A 16,962-nucleotide genomic window follows, 5' to 3' on the forward strand; every position below is an offset into this window, starting at 1 on the left:
GCACCGACCAATGGAATAGTGAAGGCGCGCGCCGGGGGTCTGTGGGGGCTGTACAAGCGCCTGAGGCGCGGCGCGCATGCGCAGTGGGGAGGGGAGGTTGGGGCTGAGCGGCAGCTTCGTCCCCCCCGTCCCGCTGCCGGCCCTAACGGCTTTAACGGCCCTAACGGCCCCTTCCTGAGGGGCGATGCAGGGCCGCGGCTGAGCCGCCCCTGACGGCCCCCGCCGCCCCCCCGTCCCCCCTTCGGCGCCCTCAGGAGCCTCCGCCCGCCGTGCCGCCGTGCTCCCCCTCCGGGGCCTGCTGCGGGCGGCCTGGCAGCGGCGCGGCGGGCGATGGAAGAGAAGGAGCGGTGTGCCCAGCTGCCGCCGCCGCCCCGGGGCTGAGGGGTTCGCCTGCGAGGGGTTACACAGCGACGGGGCTGCTGGGCCTCGGGGGGCGGGAGGGGACGCGCCGCGTCTTAACGGGGTATGGGCGGAGGGGGGCGGTTCTGTGGGGTATAAAGGCGGGGGTCGCGGGGTAAGGTGAAGCGGAAGGGGCCAGCCGCCGGAATAAGGGGGCAGCGGGCTGCTGCCGGCGCTCTGGGGGAAGAGACTCGAGGCCCCTTCGTTCCTCGCCGCCCGCCCGGCGAGAAGATGAGTTGCGTGCCATGGAAAGGTGACAAGGCCAAGTCGGAATCAGCGGAGCCGCCCCAGCCGCCGCCGCCGCATATTTACCACGAGAAGCAGCGCAGGGAGCTGTGTGCCCTCCATGCCCTCAACAATGTCTTCCAGGACAGCAACGCCTTCACTAGGGAAACCCTGCAGGAGATATTTCAGAGGTAGGATGCTCCCTGCGCTGCCCTTAGCTTCCCCTTCTCCTCCACTGCTTGGAGGGATCCTCAGGTCTTGTTTTGGGTGAGAAACAGAGCAAAGGTGTTCAGAGTATGCCACTGCTTTGAACCGAATATAGCTTTTTAAACACCCCTCCTTCCTATTTCCCCCCTTCTCTCCATCTAGAAATCCTCTATCTTTTTTTTTCTTTCTTCTCAAACTATTCCGGCTGCCAAATTTGGGTCTGAGAGCTTTATTGCAGGTGCTGTCATGTGCTTTACTGCATGCTCTTCTCCCACACCTACCTTAATGCATCTTCTGCCAGTCTTCCGTATCTTTGTCCCTGCCTTGTGTCAGTGCGTTACCTTCATGTTAATAACAGATTTGGGGGTGGGTTTGAGAGAGCGAAGGTGGCAGGAGTGACAAAGGGGTCACCATAAAAACTTCCCAATTTCATACTGCAAAACTTCTGAGTTGTTGGAAATCAGAAGTTTTGCCAACTGAGGGACTTACTCAAGCAGTTAAATGAAGTTCTTCAGGTGCTGTGGATTTTCTTCCGTGCCGTGAGATCCTGTGCGCTCTGTCAAACTGGATTTAATTTCCGAAGCTAGATCCATGTTTTCTGCAGCATTGCTAAGCATTTCCTGGCAGCTTCAGATAATTAATAAAAACATTTTTGAGTTTTACTGGGATAAATGTGAATGATGAACGTGCCCTGTACAATAGCACATATTTTGCTCAATGTTTTATTTACGTTGTTCCAACACTTAATGGAAATCATCCTGAGCATGCCTTTGAAAACCCTGATGACTTTTCACTGCTGAAAAGCTAAGGAATCAAAGAGGAAATGGAGTCTCCCCTGATGCTCAATCTGCAGCTCTTATAATTGTTATAACAGCACAGGTTATGCTTGGATACCCGTTACCAGCAACCGACAGCACATTGCGCTAGCGACATGGAGGAAATCACGCTCCGTGGCAGCAGTTGTGCGGGTCCTGTTGGACAAAGCAGTCGCAGGGAGCTGCTCGCATGGTGCTGCCGTCCCAAAAACGAGCACACTTGTGGAACCGGGGCTTGACTCATCGAGTACATGCCTTCCTTTCTTTGGTGAAAGAGTTGTGGTGATGGGCAGCCGCAGATACCAGATGGAAATGCTGTTCGTGACGGTGTAGTAAATAATATTCCTATTCACAGAGGAGCTGACCCACAGCGGTGTAAAGGCGCTCTTTGTCCAGCAGGAAGACTCTGTGGTTTTGTTCCAGAGCAGTGATTGTCAGGATCTTAATCACAGATGGATTCCTGTTGGCCTGAAGCACACCAAGGCAGCCCATGTGATAGAGGTGGTGATCTAATTAGTTGGTTTTCATTGGGCTTGGTGAAAGAGAATTAGTGCATTGCCTGAAACTTCTCAGAAAAGGGTTGGGATGCTCCTCTGGTGAGACCACTTGCCCTAGAAGGAAGAATTTGTCTCTCATTCCAGCCTGGTTTTGTTCCATGTTAGCAATCAGATCAAGATACGCAGTTGACTCAACCCCACAGAACTATGGAATACCCGTGGAAATCCCTGTCAGAAACGGATGAGCTATAAAATAGGCACAAGAATTGCCACCACCTTTGCATCTGCGTTGGGCTACTACTTGTGTCTGGCTCTTCAACTTGCCTTTAAGTAGCGTGGTCTTAGCTGCCTTTATACAGTGCTTCTCCATCTCTCTTGCCTGTGTCTCGTCATAGTCTGTGCGTTAACGAATACAACAAAGGACCAATGAGTATTTTTAATACGCTACAGAAATGTTGCTGGATACAATTTCTGTTTTCTTTTTTAAGCCCGGTGTTGACAAGGTAGTGAAATCACAAATAAGCTTAAGCTTTCTGTAGCGCTGACCACATCCCTTGAAGAATAATTGGACTGCATTGCTTAATCATTGATTTCCCTTTTGTTGCACTCCACTGCTCGAGGCCAGTGTCCTCTGATTATTATCATTATCTCAAGTGTATGTCAGAGCTTGCTACAAGCTCCCCTCTGACTCTGTAGCCCTCCCTCTCTTCTCTAGTACAAGAACTCTTTTTGATGTTTCTCTGGCTTTTGTTCCGGGAAGTGAGATTGTTCGTTCCAAACGTTGCATGGAGATACAAACAAAATCGCTTTGCTTCACCTGAGTCTGTTTGTTGAGATCTGGTTAGGAAAGACAACTTCGTGTTGGAGTTTGAGCCTGTTCCGTTAAGACAACATGGTGACGAAGGTTTGTGACTTAGAAAGCTTGGAAGGGTTGGTACTTGGAATTCTGTGTCAGTCTTCCTCAGATTAGTCTCCAGATAAATAGTTTTATTATTATTGAAGTGGGAGAAGGCAACTTTGTTCTTTCAGCTTCAGAATCCTTCAGCTGATGACTGTGGACTTTATTTAGGTGCAAGTGAGTAGAAGTGTGTTGGGATAATTCTTGATGAAAGTTTGCTCGTGGGTAACGCTTCTTAGTGTGTTACCTCTACTATTTTTTTTTTTCATCTCACTTCTGGAGCTCTGAAAGTTGCAGGAAAGGACAAAGATAAATGCGTTCTTTCAGCCCTCAAGTAAGCTTGTCTCTGGGAAACTGTGCCACAAGGGGGTGCTTGTGCTAGCCAAGCCCTGTTAATTGGGAGGCTTTCCTGGCTTGCCAGCGCTCATGAGAGCTAATAGGTTGAAGCAGTGTTCCTGAGGAATTAGTTGTAGCTGAGTGATCTTGCTTTGTGGTGATGCTGGCGGGGCTGTGATGAGCTGCAGCAGCATCTCTGTGATTATAAAATTATAAAGCACAGCAGAGAGTTGGAGACTGGCAACTCTGATTTTCTGGAAACGCCACGGCCTCGCTCAGAAATGCCCAGCGGCAGGTACTGACAGATTTTGGGGTTCCCACACTGTTCCAGGCTCTTCTCCCCACTGTAGATAACACAGCGGTCTTCCCAGGCTGTTCTGCTGCAGTCGGCTGCGCCACAAGAAGACGCAGCTGATGCAGAAGGTTATCTGTCCGTAGCTTTCCTAGCCTTGGCTGGTCTGAAACGCCCTGCCCTGTACCTGAATGCAGAGGGGCTGAGGTGTTCTTGCGGGAGGAGCGGTGCCTGCGGGACTTGCACCGTGCTGAAGGCCGAGCAAAGGGTGTGCAGGAGCATCAGGAGCACTGGGGGACGGAGCTGACGTGAAGGAGAGGTGGGAGAAACGTAGGTAGCTGGGTGATGTGAAACATCTGAGCCTTGTGCCAGCACTAACGGAGTCCTCACCACTCGAAAGAGCAACCCATCACAACAGAGCCGGGCTCGGGCTTGACTTTCTTCTTCGGCATTGTCTGACTTTGCTATTAGGGGCTCCCAGTTTCCCCCTGTGCTTCTTCCTCCAGCGGCTGAAACCTGTTTGTCCTCCTCAGAGTAACTCACTACCTCGTCCTTTTCCCTCCTTACAATGTCTCTTGGGGGGAAAAAACCATAAAATCGTGAAAGTGACTCTGGCATATTTTTTTTTTTTGGTACATGTCTCCATCTTTTATGACTTGCATCCATTATCTGTGTTTGTAGACAGCAAATGCTGTCTTATCTTTTTGCATAATAACATGATGGACTGTGATTCTGGATTTTTAGATACTGCAGTAATGCAAGTGATGTCTTGGCGAGCTTATTAAAGCTTAAATATTTGTTTGCAGCAAGATGAGCTGTTTAGTTACCTACAGCAACAGATATTTATGTGTATTTTAATCTTTTAGCAGAGGCAGTGCTTCAGAAACCTCCCAAACCCAAATGTCTTCACGGCTTTGTGTGCGAATACTCTTCATTTACCAGTGGGGGACAGGAGAACGACCTTTTCTGCAGCCAGCCTGCCCTGGCTCTTGCCATCTCATCCAGTCTTCAAGACTGATGGTGACCGTTAAACTCTTGAAGTCGTGATAGCTGTCGTTCTAAATGGCAAACTGGCGTTTGTTCCAGCCCTCAGCTGAGGGAACGGTAATTAAAGCATCGTTCAGAAGTACCAGTTCAAGGAGGGGAAAAAGCTTCACGCTTTGCAGTCTGTCATGTCAAAGCTAGGATCCTTGGAGGTTTGGTATAACAAAGCTGTTGCTGACACATTATTTAGCCCCCTCAGTACCCTGGCTGGAGGGATAAGGGGGAAATGGACTAGTTCATGGTTAAACAACAAACAAACCCCCTGAAAACAGGCGTAGCGTTGTATGGCAATATTGGAGTACGGGTTCGACAAGCACCTGCTAGAGCAGCCTCTTGTTCTGTTTGCAGGCTGTCTCCCAACACCATGGTGACGCCCCACAAGAAGAGCATGCTGGGGAATGGGAACTATGATGTGAACGTAATCATGGCAGCGCTTCAGACCAAAGGCTATGAGGCAGTTTGGTGGGACAAGCGCAGGTATTAAGAAACTGTGTGATTCCAGAGATGGCTGCTGTCTGTAACAAAAAAAAAAAACACAAAAAAAACCCCACAAAACAGATGACTTAGAGTACCAGAACGTAATCTTGTTGCCGTTTGTTCTCTGCGCTCTTTTAGGGATGTTAATGTCATTGCCCTGTCCAACGTGATGGGCTTCATCATGAATCTGCCCTCCAGCCTTTGCTGGGGTCCCTTGAAGCTCCCCCTCAAGCGACAGCACTGGATCTGCGTCCGGGAGGTGGGAGGCACCTACTACAACCTCGACTCCAAACTCAAGGTGCCTGAGTGGATTGGAGGTGAAAGCGAGCTCAGGTGAGTTTGTTCGGTTGTGTGGGTGTGAGTTTGTGGGTTGCTGTCCTGTTCTCCCTTCCCTGCTGGAGGGGGGAATTTGTCCTTAAACACTTGGGGTGGAAACATTTGTGGCTGAATTCCAATAGCAAGGATGTGACAGTAGTAAGAGTCTTGGGCCTCCACTTATGTGGTGGTTTCACACTGATGAGCAGCTGCGCTCCACTGTGCTGCTCTCTCATACGCACCCCTCCTTAAAAGAGGAGACTGAGATAAGGGCAAGGGAGATCACTCATCAATTGCCGTCATGGGCAAAACAGACTCAATAGGGGAAGATTCGTGTAATTTATTGCCAACGTACTAACAGGTTAGAGCAGTGAGAACTAAAAGCAAACTCAAAACACCTTCCCCCCATGCAGAGTCTTCTGTCTCTTCCCCCTGAGCAGTTCAGAGGAACGGGGAATGAGGGCTATGATCAGTCCTAACACTTCATCCCCACTGCTCCCTCACGGTCACTCTGCCCCTGCTCCCTGTGGGGTCCCTCCCACGGGATGCCGTCCTTCCCGAACTGAGCCTGCGGGGGCTGCCCACAGGCAGCAGCTCTTCAAGCACTGCTCCCACACGGCTCCGTACCACGGGGTCCATCCCCCAGGAGCAAACTGCTCCAGTACGGGTCCCCCACGGGCGGCAGCTCCCCCCAGACCCCCTGCTCCTGCGTGGGCTCCTCTCCACGGGCTGCAGCTCCGGCCCGGGGCCTGCTCCTGCGGGGGCTCTCCATGGGCCGCAGCCTCCTCCAGGCCACATCCACCTGCTCCACCAGGGGCTCCGGTGTGATCAGATACTGATCTGTTTGTGCATTTCCCCACAAAAATCTTTCCAGCTTAAAAGTGCAGCCTTTTTCTTGACAACAGTAAAACCTGCTTGCTTATTTAATTGTATGTTGCACATCTGGCTTGTCTCCCCTCCTCTCTTCAACCTTACACAAGCCGGCGGGTGCAGTTGGCTTTGCCGGTAGGATGTAGCCTGCCCTTCGCTGCTGTTCCGCTGCCGTTCTGTCCTGTCCCCAAGTACTGCAGTAGCAGCATTGCTGTCTCAACCGGGCTTGTTCTAAATTAGGGACTGCACATGAGCAATATTTGCAGAGCCTGTCGTGCCATTCAAGTCTTGGCAAACGGAACGTAAGCCTTTTGTGCGCTTCCAGGTTAAAGCAATGCAAATCGGCTCTGCAGGGCTTCTGGTAGATTTAATCGCATGTGTGCTGCTCTTCAATAAATCCAGCCTTGCTACGTAGTGAATTTTGGAAACGTGGGCTGGAAGATAGCGGAGCAGACATTGATTTGGCTTTCATAGTTACTGCAGTTAATCCAGGTTTGTCGTTAGAAGAAGCTTATGGGCAGGAAGGGGCTGCAGAACCACGTCGAATGACTGGGTGGCACTCTGCTGCTGAGGTCTGGGATGAAGACATCCAAATGGTAGAAGATTTTCTTTTTCTCCCCACAAATATTCCAGATTTGTTGGAGTTATTTTTAAACACGTTGGGATTCTTGGTCTTGGAGACTTGAAGAAACTGAACTTGTTTTAACTCTACTTCTCCCACCCTGGAAAATCAGAAAATGACATCTCTGTAGACCCGTCTCCTGAAGCTAAGATCATTTCTGTCTGATTCTGCAATAACTTGCTGGGTCGAGGTGTTTTGAATCTAGTGGGTTTTTACTTTTTTTTTTTCTGTCAGAAAATAATTACAGGTGTGTGGGGGATGTTCCTCCCATTTCCTGCCACATTTGCACAGTTAGTTGTGTTTTGTTGTAGATGACAAAGTTCTACATTCCGTAACGCTTATTTCTGTTTTACCTTGCTGCAGGAAATTTTTGAAACACCAGCTGAGAGGAAAGAACTGTGAACTCCTGCTGGTGGTGCCAGAGGAGGTGGAAGCACACCAGAGCTGGCGAGCTGACGTGTGACCCGGACCCACTCTGTCCTCCCACTACAGCTCTGCCCCTTTACGGAACTCCTGATGTCCTGAAACCTGGATAATGGGTGCCCCGACTCTTCTCTTCTGGAACTTCCTTTGCTAGGCTCTTTCCTTTCTTCCTTGGTGCAATAGGGCAGTGGCTTAGGACACTGGGGGCGGTGGGTGGGGAAGGATCGAGGGCAGAGTGGAGGAAACTGGAAGCTAATCACTTTAATTACAAAGGTGAACGAGCTGTGTGCCCTTCAGCTAAGCAGAAGGCGTCGCGCTCTTTAAAAACTGGGCTTTGGGACCAGGGTGCATGGAAGCCTCTGGCCTCCCTTTCCCCAAGTCATCCAAGGCTGCGCGTGGTCAGTAACTCCCCGCAGAGCTTACTGGGGAGGAGCAGGGGCCAAGCACGCTGCTGCTCCTCCACACGTCTCCAAAACAAGTAGTTGTGAAGGCATTCGCAATTCCTAAGGGTCCTTCGGGGCGCTCTCAAACACTAGGAACGGTACGGTGCTCAGCACGACCCTCCGCTTCGCAGGGGTGGCTTGTGCCAAGAACTAGAGGGGGGGGTGGGAAGTGTCATCTTTCAAGAACTTCTTTGGGTTCCTAGAGGGTTCCTCCCCAGTATCTCCAAGGATTTCTGTCTGGGGCTGAGTGGTTGTTTGGCAACGTGGGGCTGGCGAAGGCGATGTGGCAACAGCAAGCGCAGGCTCGTGGAGCAGTGTCAGGTTTCCGAACTTGATCGAGGTTGTAGTCTGCCTGGGGTTTTGTACTGTCTTGGGTTTTAGTTTCTTCAACATCTGAGGCTATTTTGGTTTTCTGCATGGCCACCCGGTAGTTTAGGGGCTGCTCGGGGAGGGGAATAACACCGAAGGGGTTTTTGGAGGAATTCATTCCCTCTTGCTTTCCTCTTTCCACAAGTCTAGCCCGCGGTCACAAATGTTACGCAGAATGTCCCAGAAGGAGCTTTTCTACCAGTGAGTTTGAAGTTACAAAGGAAAAAAAATCATCCTAAGGCATGAAGGCTTTATAATAGCCAGGTTTTACCTTTTTATAGTTACTTGCAGCTGACGTGGGAGGTGCAGAGGGTCCACCAGAACCTTCAGACCAGGGCCTGGTGGCTGAACCAACTTCTCTTTTAGCGCTGGCTGCCAAACATTCCACTGACGGGCAAATCGCTTCTTCCTCCCCTCCCTTCCGCGGGGGAAAACGTGACTGGCCACGGAGACTCCGAGAGGGATCTTGATGGGTTGTTTTCTGTCCGCTGGGCACGCTGTCGTTGGGTCATTCCTTCCACGGCAGCAGCAGGAGGAGGAAGCACTGGATTTAGAGCAGAGCTCGCTGCGTTGAGCAGTTCCTGGCCGGGCTGCCGTTTGCTTCCCTCCTTTCCACGTGAGCGCTGGGTTAAACCTCTGGGAAGGGAAGGGGCTCCAGCGGCTCTGCTCAGGGGGTAGCAAAGCCTTGGGAGGGCTGCGGGCGTTCCACCTGTTCTCAGTTCCTTGTCTCTTGAGAGCTCTGCGAAGCGTGAGCAGGTGTTCGGAGCCGAACGGGACCGCTGCACCGCGCCTCGCTGTTCTTGGGGCAGAGGCCGTGTGACGACAGGACCACGGCGGTGTTCGCTGCCCCGCGGGCGTCTCGCAGGCGCCGTCCCGCAGCGTGCTGAGTGCAGCCTCCTGAAGCCGAGGGCAGACGGCTCTTGTGTTTTAAGCACCCAACATTTCTATAAAAAGTCCTGTTTCGTAACACATTCCAGTGACCAATACCAGCCGGCAGAATTTTTAAACACTTCACAAGCAGAATGCGAAGCCTGCAGCCGTTCTGCTCCTGACTTGAAGCCATTTCTTCAAGAGAGGAAGGGGGGGAAAAAAGAAAATGAATCTCAACAGCACCGTTTTCTATGCTGATTTAAAATCGCACTTTGGAGAAACCCTGTTTGCATGGAAACTGCAAGCCAACAGATCAGTGCACAATATGCAAAGATGTTTTAAAATACTTTGGGGCTACTTTTCCTCTCCTCGTACGTCAGCACCTCTCCCGTGGGGCAAAATAGCGTGATCCAGCTGCTCAGGTAAAGGGAAACTGACCGATCACGGCCCTGGGGGGAGCGAGGCTGCTGTGACTGAGGGGGTGGTGGGCACACCGCCCCCGTCCCACGGGGAGGGCGGTAGCCTGTGTTTGTTTTCTTGCTTGTTTGGTTTTGTTAGAGCCTCGTCTTGGGTTTGTTTACAGAGATGTATTTTGTTTAACCAAATATGAAAAAAAAAAAAGGAAGAAAAAAGAACATTTCCATATAAATGTCCTATCACTTCTGTATGTTCAACTGAATTGTTCTGTAACAAATTATGTAAAGGAAAAATAAAATTTTTTTCTTTGGTTATAAAACTGAGACTTCGGGGAGAGTTAAGAAACCTTGAGACTTGGTTGGTGGTGCTGAGGCAGAATCTCTAGAATCAGCATTCTGGAATCTCTCTAAAAGCTCCCTTAAATTACCCCAAGTTTCTCCAGCCCTCCTCCCCCTCAGCAACGCTGGGCCTGAGCAGGAAGGGCCCCTACTTGCACAGCCCCTCTGCCCTCAAGGAAAGAACTGAGCCTCTCGCAGGGACGTCTATTAAAACCACACTGCTCAGGTTGGATTTATTTAATATTCAATACAAAAAAATATGCAGCTGATATCTGAAGGTCTACTCTACGACGCAGAGGATCAGCACGGACGTGATCTTTGTTAACCTGGGCTGCTGCTCCCTTGGTACTCCGCACGCGCACACACACACAAAGTCGCAGTGAAAATATTTGCACACGTGTCTTCCCGGAGGATTTTTTTTTTTTTTCCAGGGGGTACAGCTACCTGTGACCCCTCTTCCTCTTTTACTTCATCTGCTGGGACAGTCGCTACTCGTTCTGTCACCGGTGGCCTGAGGCTTCCAGGTAGCCCCGGAAGGTGGGGGTTTGACCGCTGTCAGTTGCAGCCCGACTTGAGCCCCAGGATGGTTTTTCTGGGAGGCGGGGAGTCCTCACGGGAGCTCCCCGCTTTCAAGTCTTTGTAACTGGTAACGGCGCAATGACTGAATGAAAGAAAAGACTCACGACTTCTACAGGGGGAAAATGCAGGCAGGAGCCATCATCAGGTCCAGACGGGGGAATTCCCCCCCCACACGTTGTGAACAGGTCAATGTCCCAAAGTTATAACCAAAAATAAAAACAAACAAACAAAAAAAATGCCCTGGCCCAACAAATCAACAGTTCAATACAGCATAATCTCAAGGTCTTCCCACATGATACGAATCCAACGCAGCTTCTACGAGTTAGATTTTTCCAGACAGCGGAGGCAGGGCCCCTGGCATGCCCCCAGACAGCCCTGTGTTGGGTCCTAGGAGGATCTGTAAGAAAGAATCCATAAAAAAAGAGAAGCTGTAAAGGGGCTGCACCTCGCCGCCCTCCCCCAGCTGGAGCAGGGACAGCAAACACCCCCGGGACCAGGCACGTTGCACCAGTAACGAAGTTACCAGATGTGTTGTGCAATACCGGTCTCCTCTCTGCAACAACAGAGCAGATTGGTGCCGGACAACATCAAACCGGGGCGCTTTGGACGTTGCCCCTCAGCCCGCGTGCATGCTGCTCCGCGCGTGCAGGCCAGGCCACCGCTGCCTCGCTGCGAGAGCGTCTCGTGGGATGAGCGAGACCACAGCACGGAGCAAATCACGCTCAGATTTCCAGAGCTCTGCCGACGCCTGATAGCTGCGAGGCCGTGCGGGAGCTGGACCGAACCGCAAAGAGAGGGCTGTGGCGTTTCAGCCTCACCTGTCGCTGCTGCAGCTGCTGCTGCTGCTCCATCTGCAGCTTTTCGGTTTCGAACACGACAGGAAGCACTAGAATCATGAAGGAGGTGGTCCCGATCCACAGAGCTGCCCTGGAGAACCTAGGGAGGAGAAAGGCCGTCGGGAAGGTTCCTCCCGGCCGCTGCCTGCCGCCGATCGCCTCCAGACGAGCGTCCCCAAACCCCGCCCCCGACGCCCGCCCCGCAGCGCGCCCGGCCCGCGGGCAGCCCCCGGTGCCGGCGCGGCCGCCCTCACCTGTACACCTTCTGCGCTACCGTCAGCGACAGCTCGAAGGTGGCGCCGGCCGCCGAGCGGACGCTCTCGGGGAACATCTCCGTCAGCCCCCACAGCCGCTCCGCCAGGGTCTCGTCCAGCTGCGGGAGGCAAGCGCGGGGTCAGGGCCCGGCCGGCCGCCAGGGTCACCCCGCCCGGCCCTCCCCTCCCCCGCGGCCCTCCCCGCTACCTCCTCGTCGTCGTCGTCCTCCTCCAGCTCGTCCTCCAGCTCCTCCGCCTTGCCCGCGCCGCCCTTGGGCAGCAGCTCCTCCGCAGGCAGGGGCGCGGGGGCGGCCATGGCCAGCAGCGCCGGGGACGGAGCGGGGCAGCGAGCCGCAGGAAGCGGAACCGCGGCCGGAGCGGCGCCGGGGGAGGAGCGGGGCGGGAGGGGACGGCGCGGGGACAGCGCCTCCCGGCTGCCCGGAGGTGGCACCGCGCCCACCCGCCCGCAAAAAGGCGGCGGACAGCCCGAGTCTGGGTTCGAGGCAACGTTTAATGGGAAGAGGGGGGAGAACAGAGCTGAGCCCTTCGGGACGAGCGGCCCCTGCGGCCGCAGGCTGGGTGCGAGGCCGCGCGGGGCTGGGGTTGGCGGCGGAGGGGGGATCTCCGCTGTCGGGCTCGTCCTAGAGCATAAGGTACCTGCAGTTACATGGCTGTGAAGGAAAGCTGTAAAGTGCTCCAATAAAAAACGTGAGTGTTCATTAACAGCGCTGTGGTGCAACTTATCAGGTGCTGCAGCATCCCCTACGCAGTGCCCACAGCACCACAGGCATCTCGTCCCGCGGAACAAAGTCCCTGTATGTAGTACCGACACAATTCCAAGCCAGTCCTAGGCATCCTGCCCGCAGGGGCAAGGAGGACTCAATAAGCCAGCCTCCTCGCTCCCTCCTCCTCCAGCCAGCTCTTCTCCTTCACTTCCTCCTCCGGCTGTGAGTCTTCAGTTCCTCCAGCTCCTTCTCCATCAGGTGGGACTCGGCCGTGGTCTCAGAGAGCTGCAAGGCAAACAGCGAACAAGAATGAAGCGCTCCCTCCTCGCGCCACGCCTGCAGAACGCGGTCTGTTGCGCCTTTCACGCAGTGGGACATGAAGGCGTGCGAGAGGTATCAGACAGAGATGGCTCCCCCGCCCCAAAGCGCCTCATCTCCCTGCAGCAGCACACGGCGAGCCCCTTGTCCCAGCTTTCCCGACGACGCCTTGCGTTTCACAGCACAATCTTTCCAAAGATGTTACCAAGATTTACAGCTATGAGCCAGCACCCGCGTGAGAGTGTGTGTGTTCCCACTCCAGCGGGATGGAAGCTGAGACGTCACGCTCAGACAGCCTAGCACACGGGGAGCGCAACTCTCCAGATTTTGAGTGTGAAAGCTGTGATTGTTGTGCAAGGCTGAATTTCAGTGAATTCAGGGCTTGGGAATTCCTTCACCCAGAGGCTTGCATACAGAACAGACGGGAGACCACAAGGAAGATCCTGGAGCTTTAATTTGTGGCCAGAAAGAGTGACTGTAACTTGACTTCACATTTAGCGTAGAGCCTGGAGTGGCAAGAGCGATGACGTACTCCATGCTAAGAGGGCAAGAGGAAACATGGCACTTGTAGGGGCTCCTGGCCAACCCAGTCACGCTAAACCCAAGCCCTGCTGCTGGAGGAACCTCTCCTCTTCTTGCAGGGGGCGCAGATAAAATCAGACTGTACTACTGCCATGCTCACTTTGGCATCAAAGCCCTCTTGCATAGTGGGGGAACGCAGGAGTGGGGCTCACCCCCTGCAGTAAGAGCCGCTTCCTTCGGTGCTCCCAGAACCCCTCACATGGGCACTTCCGCTGCTGCAGGCGGGTGGAAGTTCACTAAAGACTCACCATGTCCAGCAGAATATCCACTTTCAAGCGAAGCAGGTTGTTCTCCTCCTCCAGCTGCTGGTTTCGTTTGCGCAAGCGCTGCATTTCCCTGCGATCTCCCGTGAAGCTCCCTGACTCTGGAGGAAATAGAGACCACGATAAGGACTATCGGCCATCCATGACCATCGCAGACCCAAACACGCCGAGCTGCACTCTACCTGCCACCCACTGGCCATTTTCAAACTTCAGGCTCTGGCCAGCAAGGTTCATGGTGGGGCTGCCATACTCCAGGCCCAGCTCGATCTCACGGGTGGATCTATCCAGCTGCAAGGAGAAGAGCACACAGAGTTTTACAGAAACACAAAGCCGCCACCGCCCTACACTCCCATTTCTTAGTGACCACCATCCCAATTTGAGTTGCCAGTCTGGCCCTGGAGCCAGAAATCTTACTCATACTCATGCACGGCTGCAGCAGAGGACCGTGTCCTCTCATTACCATGCCTGCACTTTCCCCCACCCAAACATATAGCCCACATTGAGCAAACAAACTCTATCCCCAAACTGAAGATACCATATGAGGATTAAGAGGGAGATGTTCGCTCTTTACGGTCTGTTGCATTCACAGTCCCGTTGGCAGCGAGCACACTCATCTCCCTGGGTTTTAAACTATCAGGGGAAGCCATTCAGGGCAGTGGCTGTGGTGATGATGACCTGAGCCACCCCGCTCGTACCTCCGCACCCTGTGACCCCAAACCAGCAGGGGAGGAAGGTGGCGCGGGGGGGCTCCACCACACGAACCGCCCAGCCCTCCTCACCAAGGGCCCAAGCAGACAAGCCGGAACCCGGCGGCTTACCAAGTGCAAATTGGAGAGCGAGGCGGCCTTCCGTGGCGGCGTTTTCTTGGGGCTGAAGGTGTTACCGAAGAGAGGCATGGCGCTCTGCCCTCCCGGCTGCCTTCCCAAGAAGAAGAGGCAGGGGTGAGGGGGCCGGGGCCCGCCGACGGCCGCTCCCCGCCTGAGGCGGCTCCGTGACAGGACCGCGCCCCTCCCCCACCCCCCTCGGCACGCGGCCGCCTTCGCGCCTCCGCGACCACGTGACCGAACCGAGCGCGGCGGTTGGCGGGGGGAGCGGCGCGAGGCGGCCCCTGACGTCAGCCCCCTAACGGCTGAAAACCGCCGCGAGGCCGTTCCCGCCCTCGCCCTCGCCCCCTTCCCCAGCGCGGCCGGAGCATGCGCACTCGCCACCTCCCCCCTCCCCACACGGCCGGGAACTGGGGGGGCGCGGGCCGCACCACCCGAAGGGACGGGGGGAGCCACCCGCCCGGTCCGCGCTGAGGAGAAGCCGGCGGGGCAGAGAACCGCTGAGGTCCAACCCTCCTCTCGCCCTGCTTTCCCCTCCCGGCACCTCAGTAGCGAAACAAGCAGGCTCAGCGAAACACCACACCCCTCGCCCCCCCCCCCCCGCCCTCGCGTTGGTTGGGTCTGCCCCGCCGTGCGGGGGCGGCAGGAGCGGGCTGTTCCATCGGGATCGGGGGGGGGGAGAAGGGGGGGAAAAGGGGGGGAATCACCTCAGCGGGCAGCGCCCCCCGGCCGCTCCGCGCAGTAGGCTGCTCCGCCGCGTGGCCCGGCAGCGGTTTGCGGCCGTCGCGTCGCCATGGCGACGGCCCTGGGGCCGGGGGGGGGGGAATCCCTCCTTATATGGGCAAATGGGAGAGGGAGGAACGGAAAAACAGTAAAAAAAGGAGAAAATGAGAACGTAGCCAGGCGGTTAGATGGGTTTGTGGAGGTTAAGTGGGGGTTTTGTGGGGTTGTGGGTCTGCTGAGCGCTTAACAGCCATAGATGTGTCTGTGCAGGGTGGTAAGGAGGGTGGAAAGAAGTGAGGCGAGAAACTGGGAAGAAAAATGGGGAGAGCGTAAAGTTAGTTACGGAATGGAAAACCTGCACCTAACGTGTGTGCGTGTGGGTCAGAGACCACACAGGAGTGAGGAACTCGGCTCTTAATGCTTGCTTATTCCCCCCCCCCCCCCCCAATCGTTCTTAAAGGCATTAAAAATGTTGAATTTCCAAATAAGTACTCAAAGCAGAAGAGCTCCAGATGGGAAAAGAAATGCCATGAGATGCTCAAAGACAAAGGCACCTATATTTCCATTATAAACGCTCAAGGAGTTTGTTACTGGAGGGGGCAAGCAGGCTTTAAACGTGCCCTGCCAGCTCTGTAGGGGTAGTAACATTCCCCTTCCTAGAGGAATGCTGTATCCTGTATATAATTATATTGTTATAATTGTTATAATTGTAATTGTAAATAAATGTATTCTGTATAATAATAAAAACTGTATAATACAGTTGTGCGTGGAGTTCTTGCACTAAGCAGGATAAGCGTTGTAGTAATACATCATGACTATTATAAAATTAAACAGTCTCGTTTAGCCAGAGTCTCGCAGTGATCCTCTGACAAAGGCAGAGACTCAGAAAAAGGCAGGCAGCCGATCCCCACCACCTTGGCGTGTGACATGAATGCGTACTTCTGTACGCCTCACGGCTGTGCACGCAGATGCTAGTTTGTATGGGGTGCCTTTTACAGTCGGTAGGGCTTGTGAATGAGAGTTTAGAAAGCTCGAGAAGTTTGAGAGCGAGAGAAAGAGGTTCAGTGTCTGATTTCCAGAATGATTTACTTCAGGAATCTTTCTTCCTTTGCCTGTTTTTACTAAATTTCAGTTCTTGCCAGACTTCGTTTCCTCAAAAAATGCGGTGGAATTTCCTCGCTGCACCAACCTCTCAGGCTATTCTGGCAATAGCTTTTGGTGTTTTTATCTCCACTTATATCAGGTAGGTATTGGGATGAACTGACTGCCGCTATTTTTAGCATTGCCTCTCAATATATTGTATTGTTCTCCTGCCAAGGGATAGCTTGACATGTGACTTTAGACGTGTTAAAAGCATTATGGTGTAGCGCTGTGTACTGTGCCTGTCACTTTGTGGGGAAGTGAACACCTAGTGCAGTCTTATCTCCCAGTACAATAACTAGAGAGATCGCTTAGGATCTGCAAAAGTCCATTGTATAGACAGTGAAGAACCTGCATGCTGCAGGCGTCATGTAAGGAAACTGCATATCTTTTTATGAGGACATTGTTGGGAAATCTGGTGGAAGGCTGAGAAAGTGACGGGATGAAAGATGGGGCTGTAGCACATGACAATGTAGAAGTTGTGGAATAGGTTCAAGCTGTTCTTGATGGCTTAATTTAGAACATCGTCAGCTTTATCAGGTTGCAATCAATACAGAATTGATGCAATCAATACAGCTTAGATGATCTGAGAGACTTTTAACTCCATAGTGTTTCTCTTGCCTTTTTTTTCATATAGTATTTCATATAGTATTTTTCATGCAGTATTTTTGTTCTGTTATATCAACAATTAGAGAGAAACTCCACTGACTGGTGAACTCAGACACTCTAGGCTTATTCCGATGTCAAAGAGAACATTCATTTTAATTATTGTTGCTTGAAGCTTGCTACATTCACTAGTGGGCTAAATGAGACTGAGTGTAAAACCTATGCTTTTTTTTTTTTTGCATAATGAAATTAATT

General features: G+C 53.1%; 3 protein-coding genes across 5 annotated transcripts; 1 reads left to right on the forward strand and 2 right to left on the reverse strand.

Annotated features, from left to right (window-relative positions):
• The first annotated feature begins 66 nt into the window (after nt 1–66).
• On the forward strand, nt 67–9,838 carry JOSD1 (Josephin domain containing 1). The gene is made up of 4 exons (XM_083813912.1): nt 67–815; nt 5,062–5,190; nt 5,329–5,523; nt 7,361–9,838. Exons 1-4 carry the CDS (start codon nt 631–633, stop codon nt 7,458–7,460), a joined length of 609 nt encoding a protein of 202 aa, XP_083670038.1. The 5' UTR covers nt 67–630; the 3' UTR covers nt 7,461–9,838.
• A 222-nt stretch (nt 9,839–10,060) lies between these two features.
• TOMM22 (translocase of outer mitochondrial membrane 22) lies at nt 10,061–11,981 on the reverse strand. The gene is made up of 4 exons (XM_083813921.1): nt 11,735–11,981; nt 11,527–11,645; nt 11,255–11,372; nt 10,061–10,833 (listed from the first exon to the last, which is right to left on the reverse strand). Exons 1-4 carry the CDS (start codon nt 11,840–11,842, stop codon nt 10,759–10,761), a joined length of 420 nt encoding a protein of 139 aa, XP_083670047.1. The 5' UTR covers nt 11,843–11,981; the 3' UTR covers nt 10,061–10,758.
• A 36-nt stretch (nt 11,982–12,017) lies between these two features.
• Nucleotides 12,018–15,035, reverse strand: CBY1 (chibby 1, beta catenin antagonist). Of its 3 annotated transcripts, none has more exons than XM_083813930.1 (5): nt 14,946–15,035; nt 14,233–14,328; nt 13,597–13,702; nt 13,400–13,515; nt 12,018–12,536 (listed from the first exon to the last, which is right to left on the reverse strand). In XM_083813930.1, exons 2-5 carry the CDS (start codon nt 14,308–14,310, stop codon nt 12,456–12,458), a joined length of 381 nt encoding a protein of 126 aa, XP_083670056.1. In that variant the 5' UTR covers nt 14,311–14,328; nt 14,946–15,035; the 3' UTR covers nt 12,018–12,455. The 3 variants fall into 3 exon arrangements, with proteins under 3 accessions (XP_083670056.1, XP_083670058.1, XP_083670057.1); XM_083813932.1 differs by having other exon boundaries at nt 14,233–14,332; nt 14,946–14,995; XM_083813931.1 differs by lacking the exon at nt 14,946–15,035 and adding an exon at nt 14,670–14,786.
• Between the last annotated feature and the right edge of the window lie 1,927 nt (nt 15,036–16,962).

Source organism: Anser anser, assembly GCF_964211835.1.
Source record: "Anser anser genome assembly, chromosome: 1".
In the NCBI taxonomy this organism is placed as follows: Eukaryota; Metazoa; Chordata; class Aves; order Anseriformes; family Anatidae; genus Anser; species Anser anser.

Excerpts from the sequence above, each read along its gene's own strand:
- JOSD1 (XM_083813912.1), top strand. The coding sequence starts at position 631 with ATGAGTTGCGTGCCATGGAAAGGTGACAAGGCCAAGTCGGAATCAGCG. Across the intron at positions 816-5,061 it reads CTGCAGGAGATATTTCAGAG|GCTGTCTCCCAACACCATGG; the intron begins GTAGGATGCTCC and ends TTCTGTTTGCAG. Across the intron at positions 5,524-7,360 it reads GGAGGTGAAAGCGAGCTCAG|GAAATTTTTGAAACACCAGC; the intron begins GTGAGTTTGTTC and ends ACCTTGCTGCAG.
- TOMM22 (XM_083813921.1), bottom strand. The coding sequence starts at position 11,842 with ATGGCCGCCCCCGCGCCCCTGCCTGCGGAGGAGCTGCTGCCCAAGGGC. Across the intron at positions 11,646-11,734 it reads AGGACGACGACGACGAGGAG|CTGGACGAGACCCTGGCGGA; the intron begins GTAGCGGGGAGG and ends TGCCTCCCGCAG. Across the intron at positions 11,373-11,526 it reads GTAGCGCAGAAGGTGTACAG|GTTCTCCAGGGCAGCTCTGT; the intron begins GTGAGGGCGGCC and ends TCTCCTCCCTAG.
- CBY1 (XM_083813930.1), bottom strand. The coding sequence starts at position 14,310 with ATGCCTCTCTTCGGTAACACCTTCAGCCCCAAGAAAACGCCGCCACGG. Across the intron at positions 13,703-14,232 it reads CGCTCTCCAATTTGCACTTG|CTGGATAGATCCACCCGTGA; the intron begins GTAAGCCGCCGG and ends TTCTCCTTGCAG. Across the intron at positions 12,537-13,399 it reads TGGATATTCTGCTGGACATG|CTCTCTGAGACCACGGCCGA; the intron begins GTGAGTCTTTAG and ends TTTGCCTTGCAG.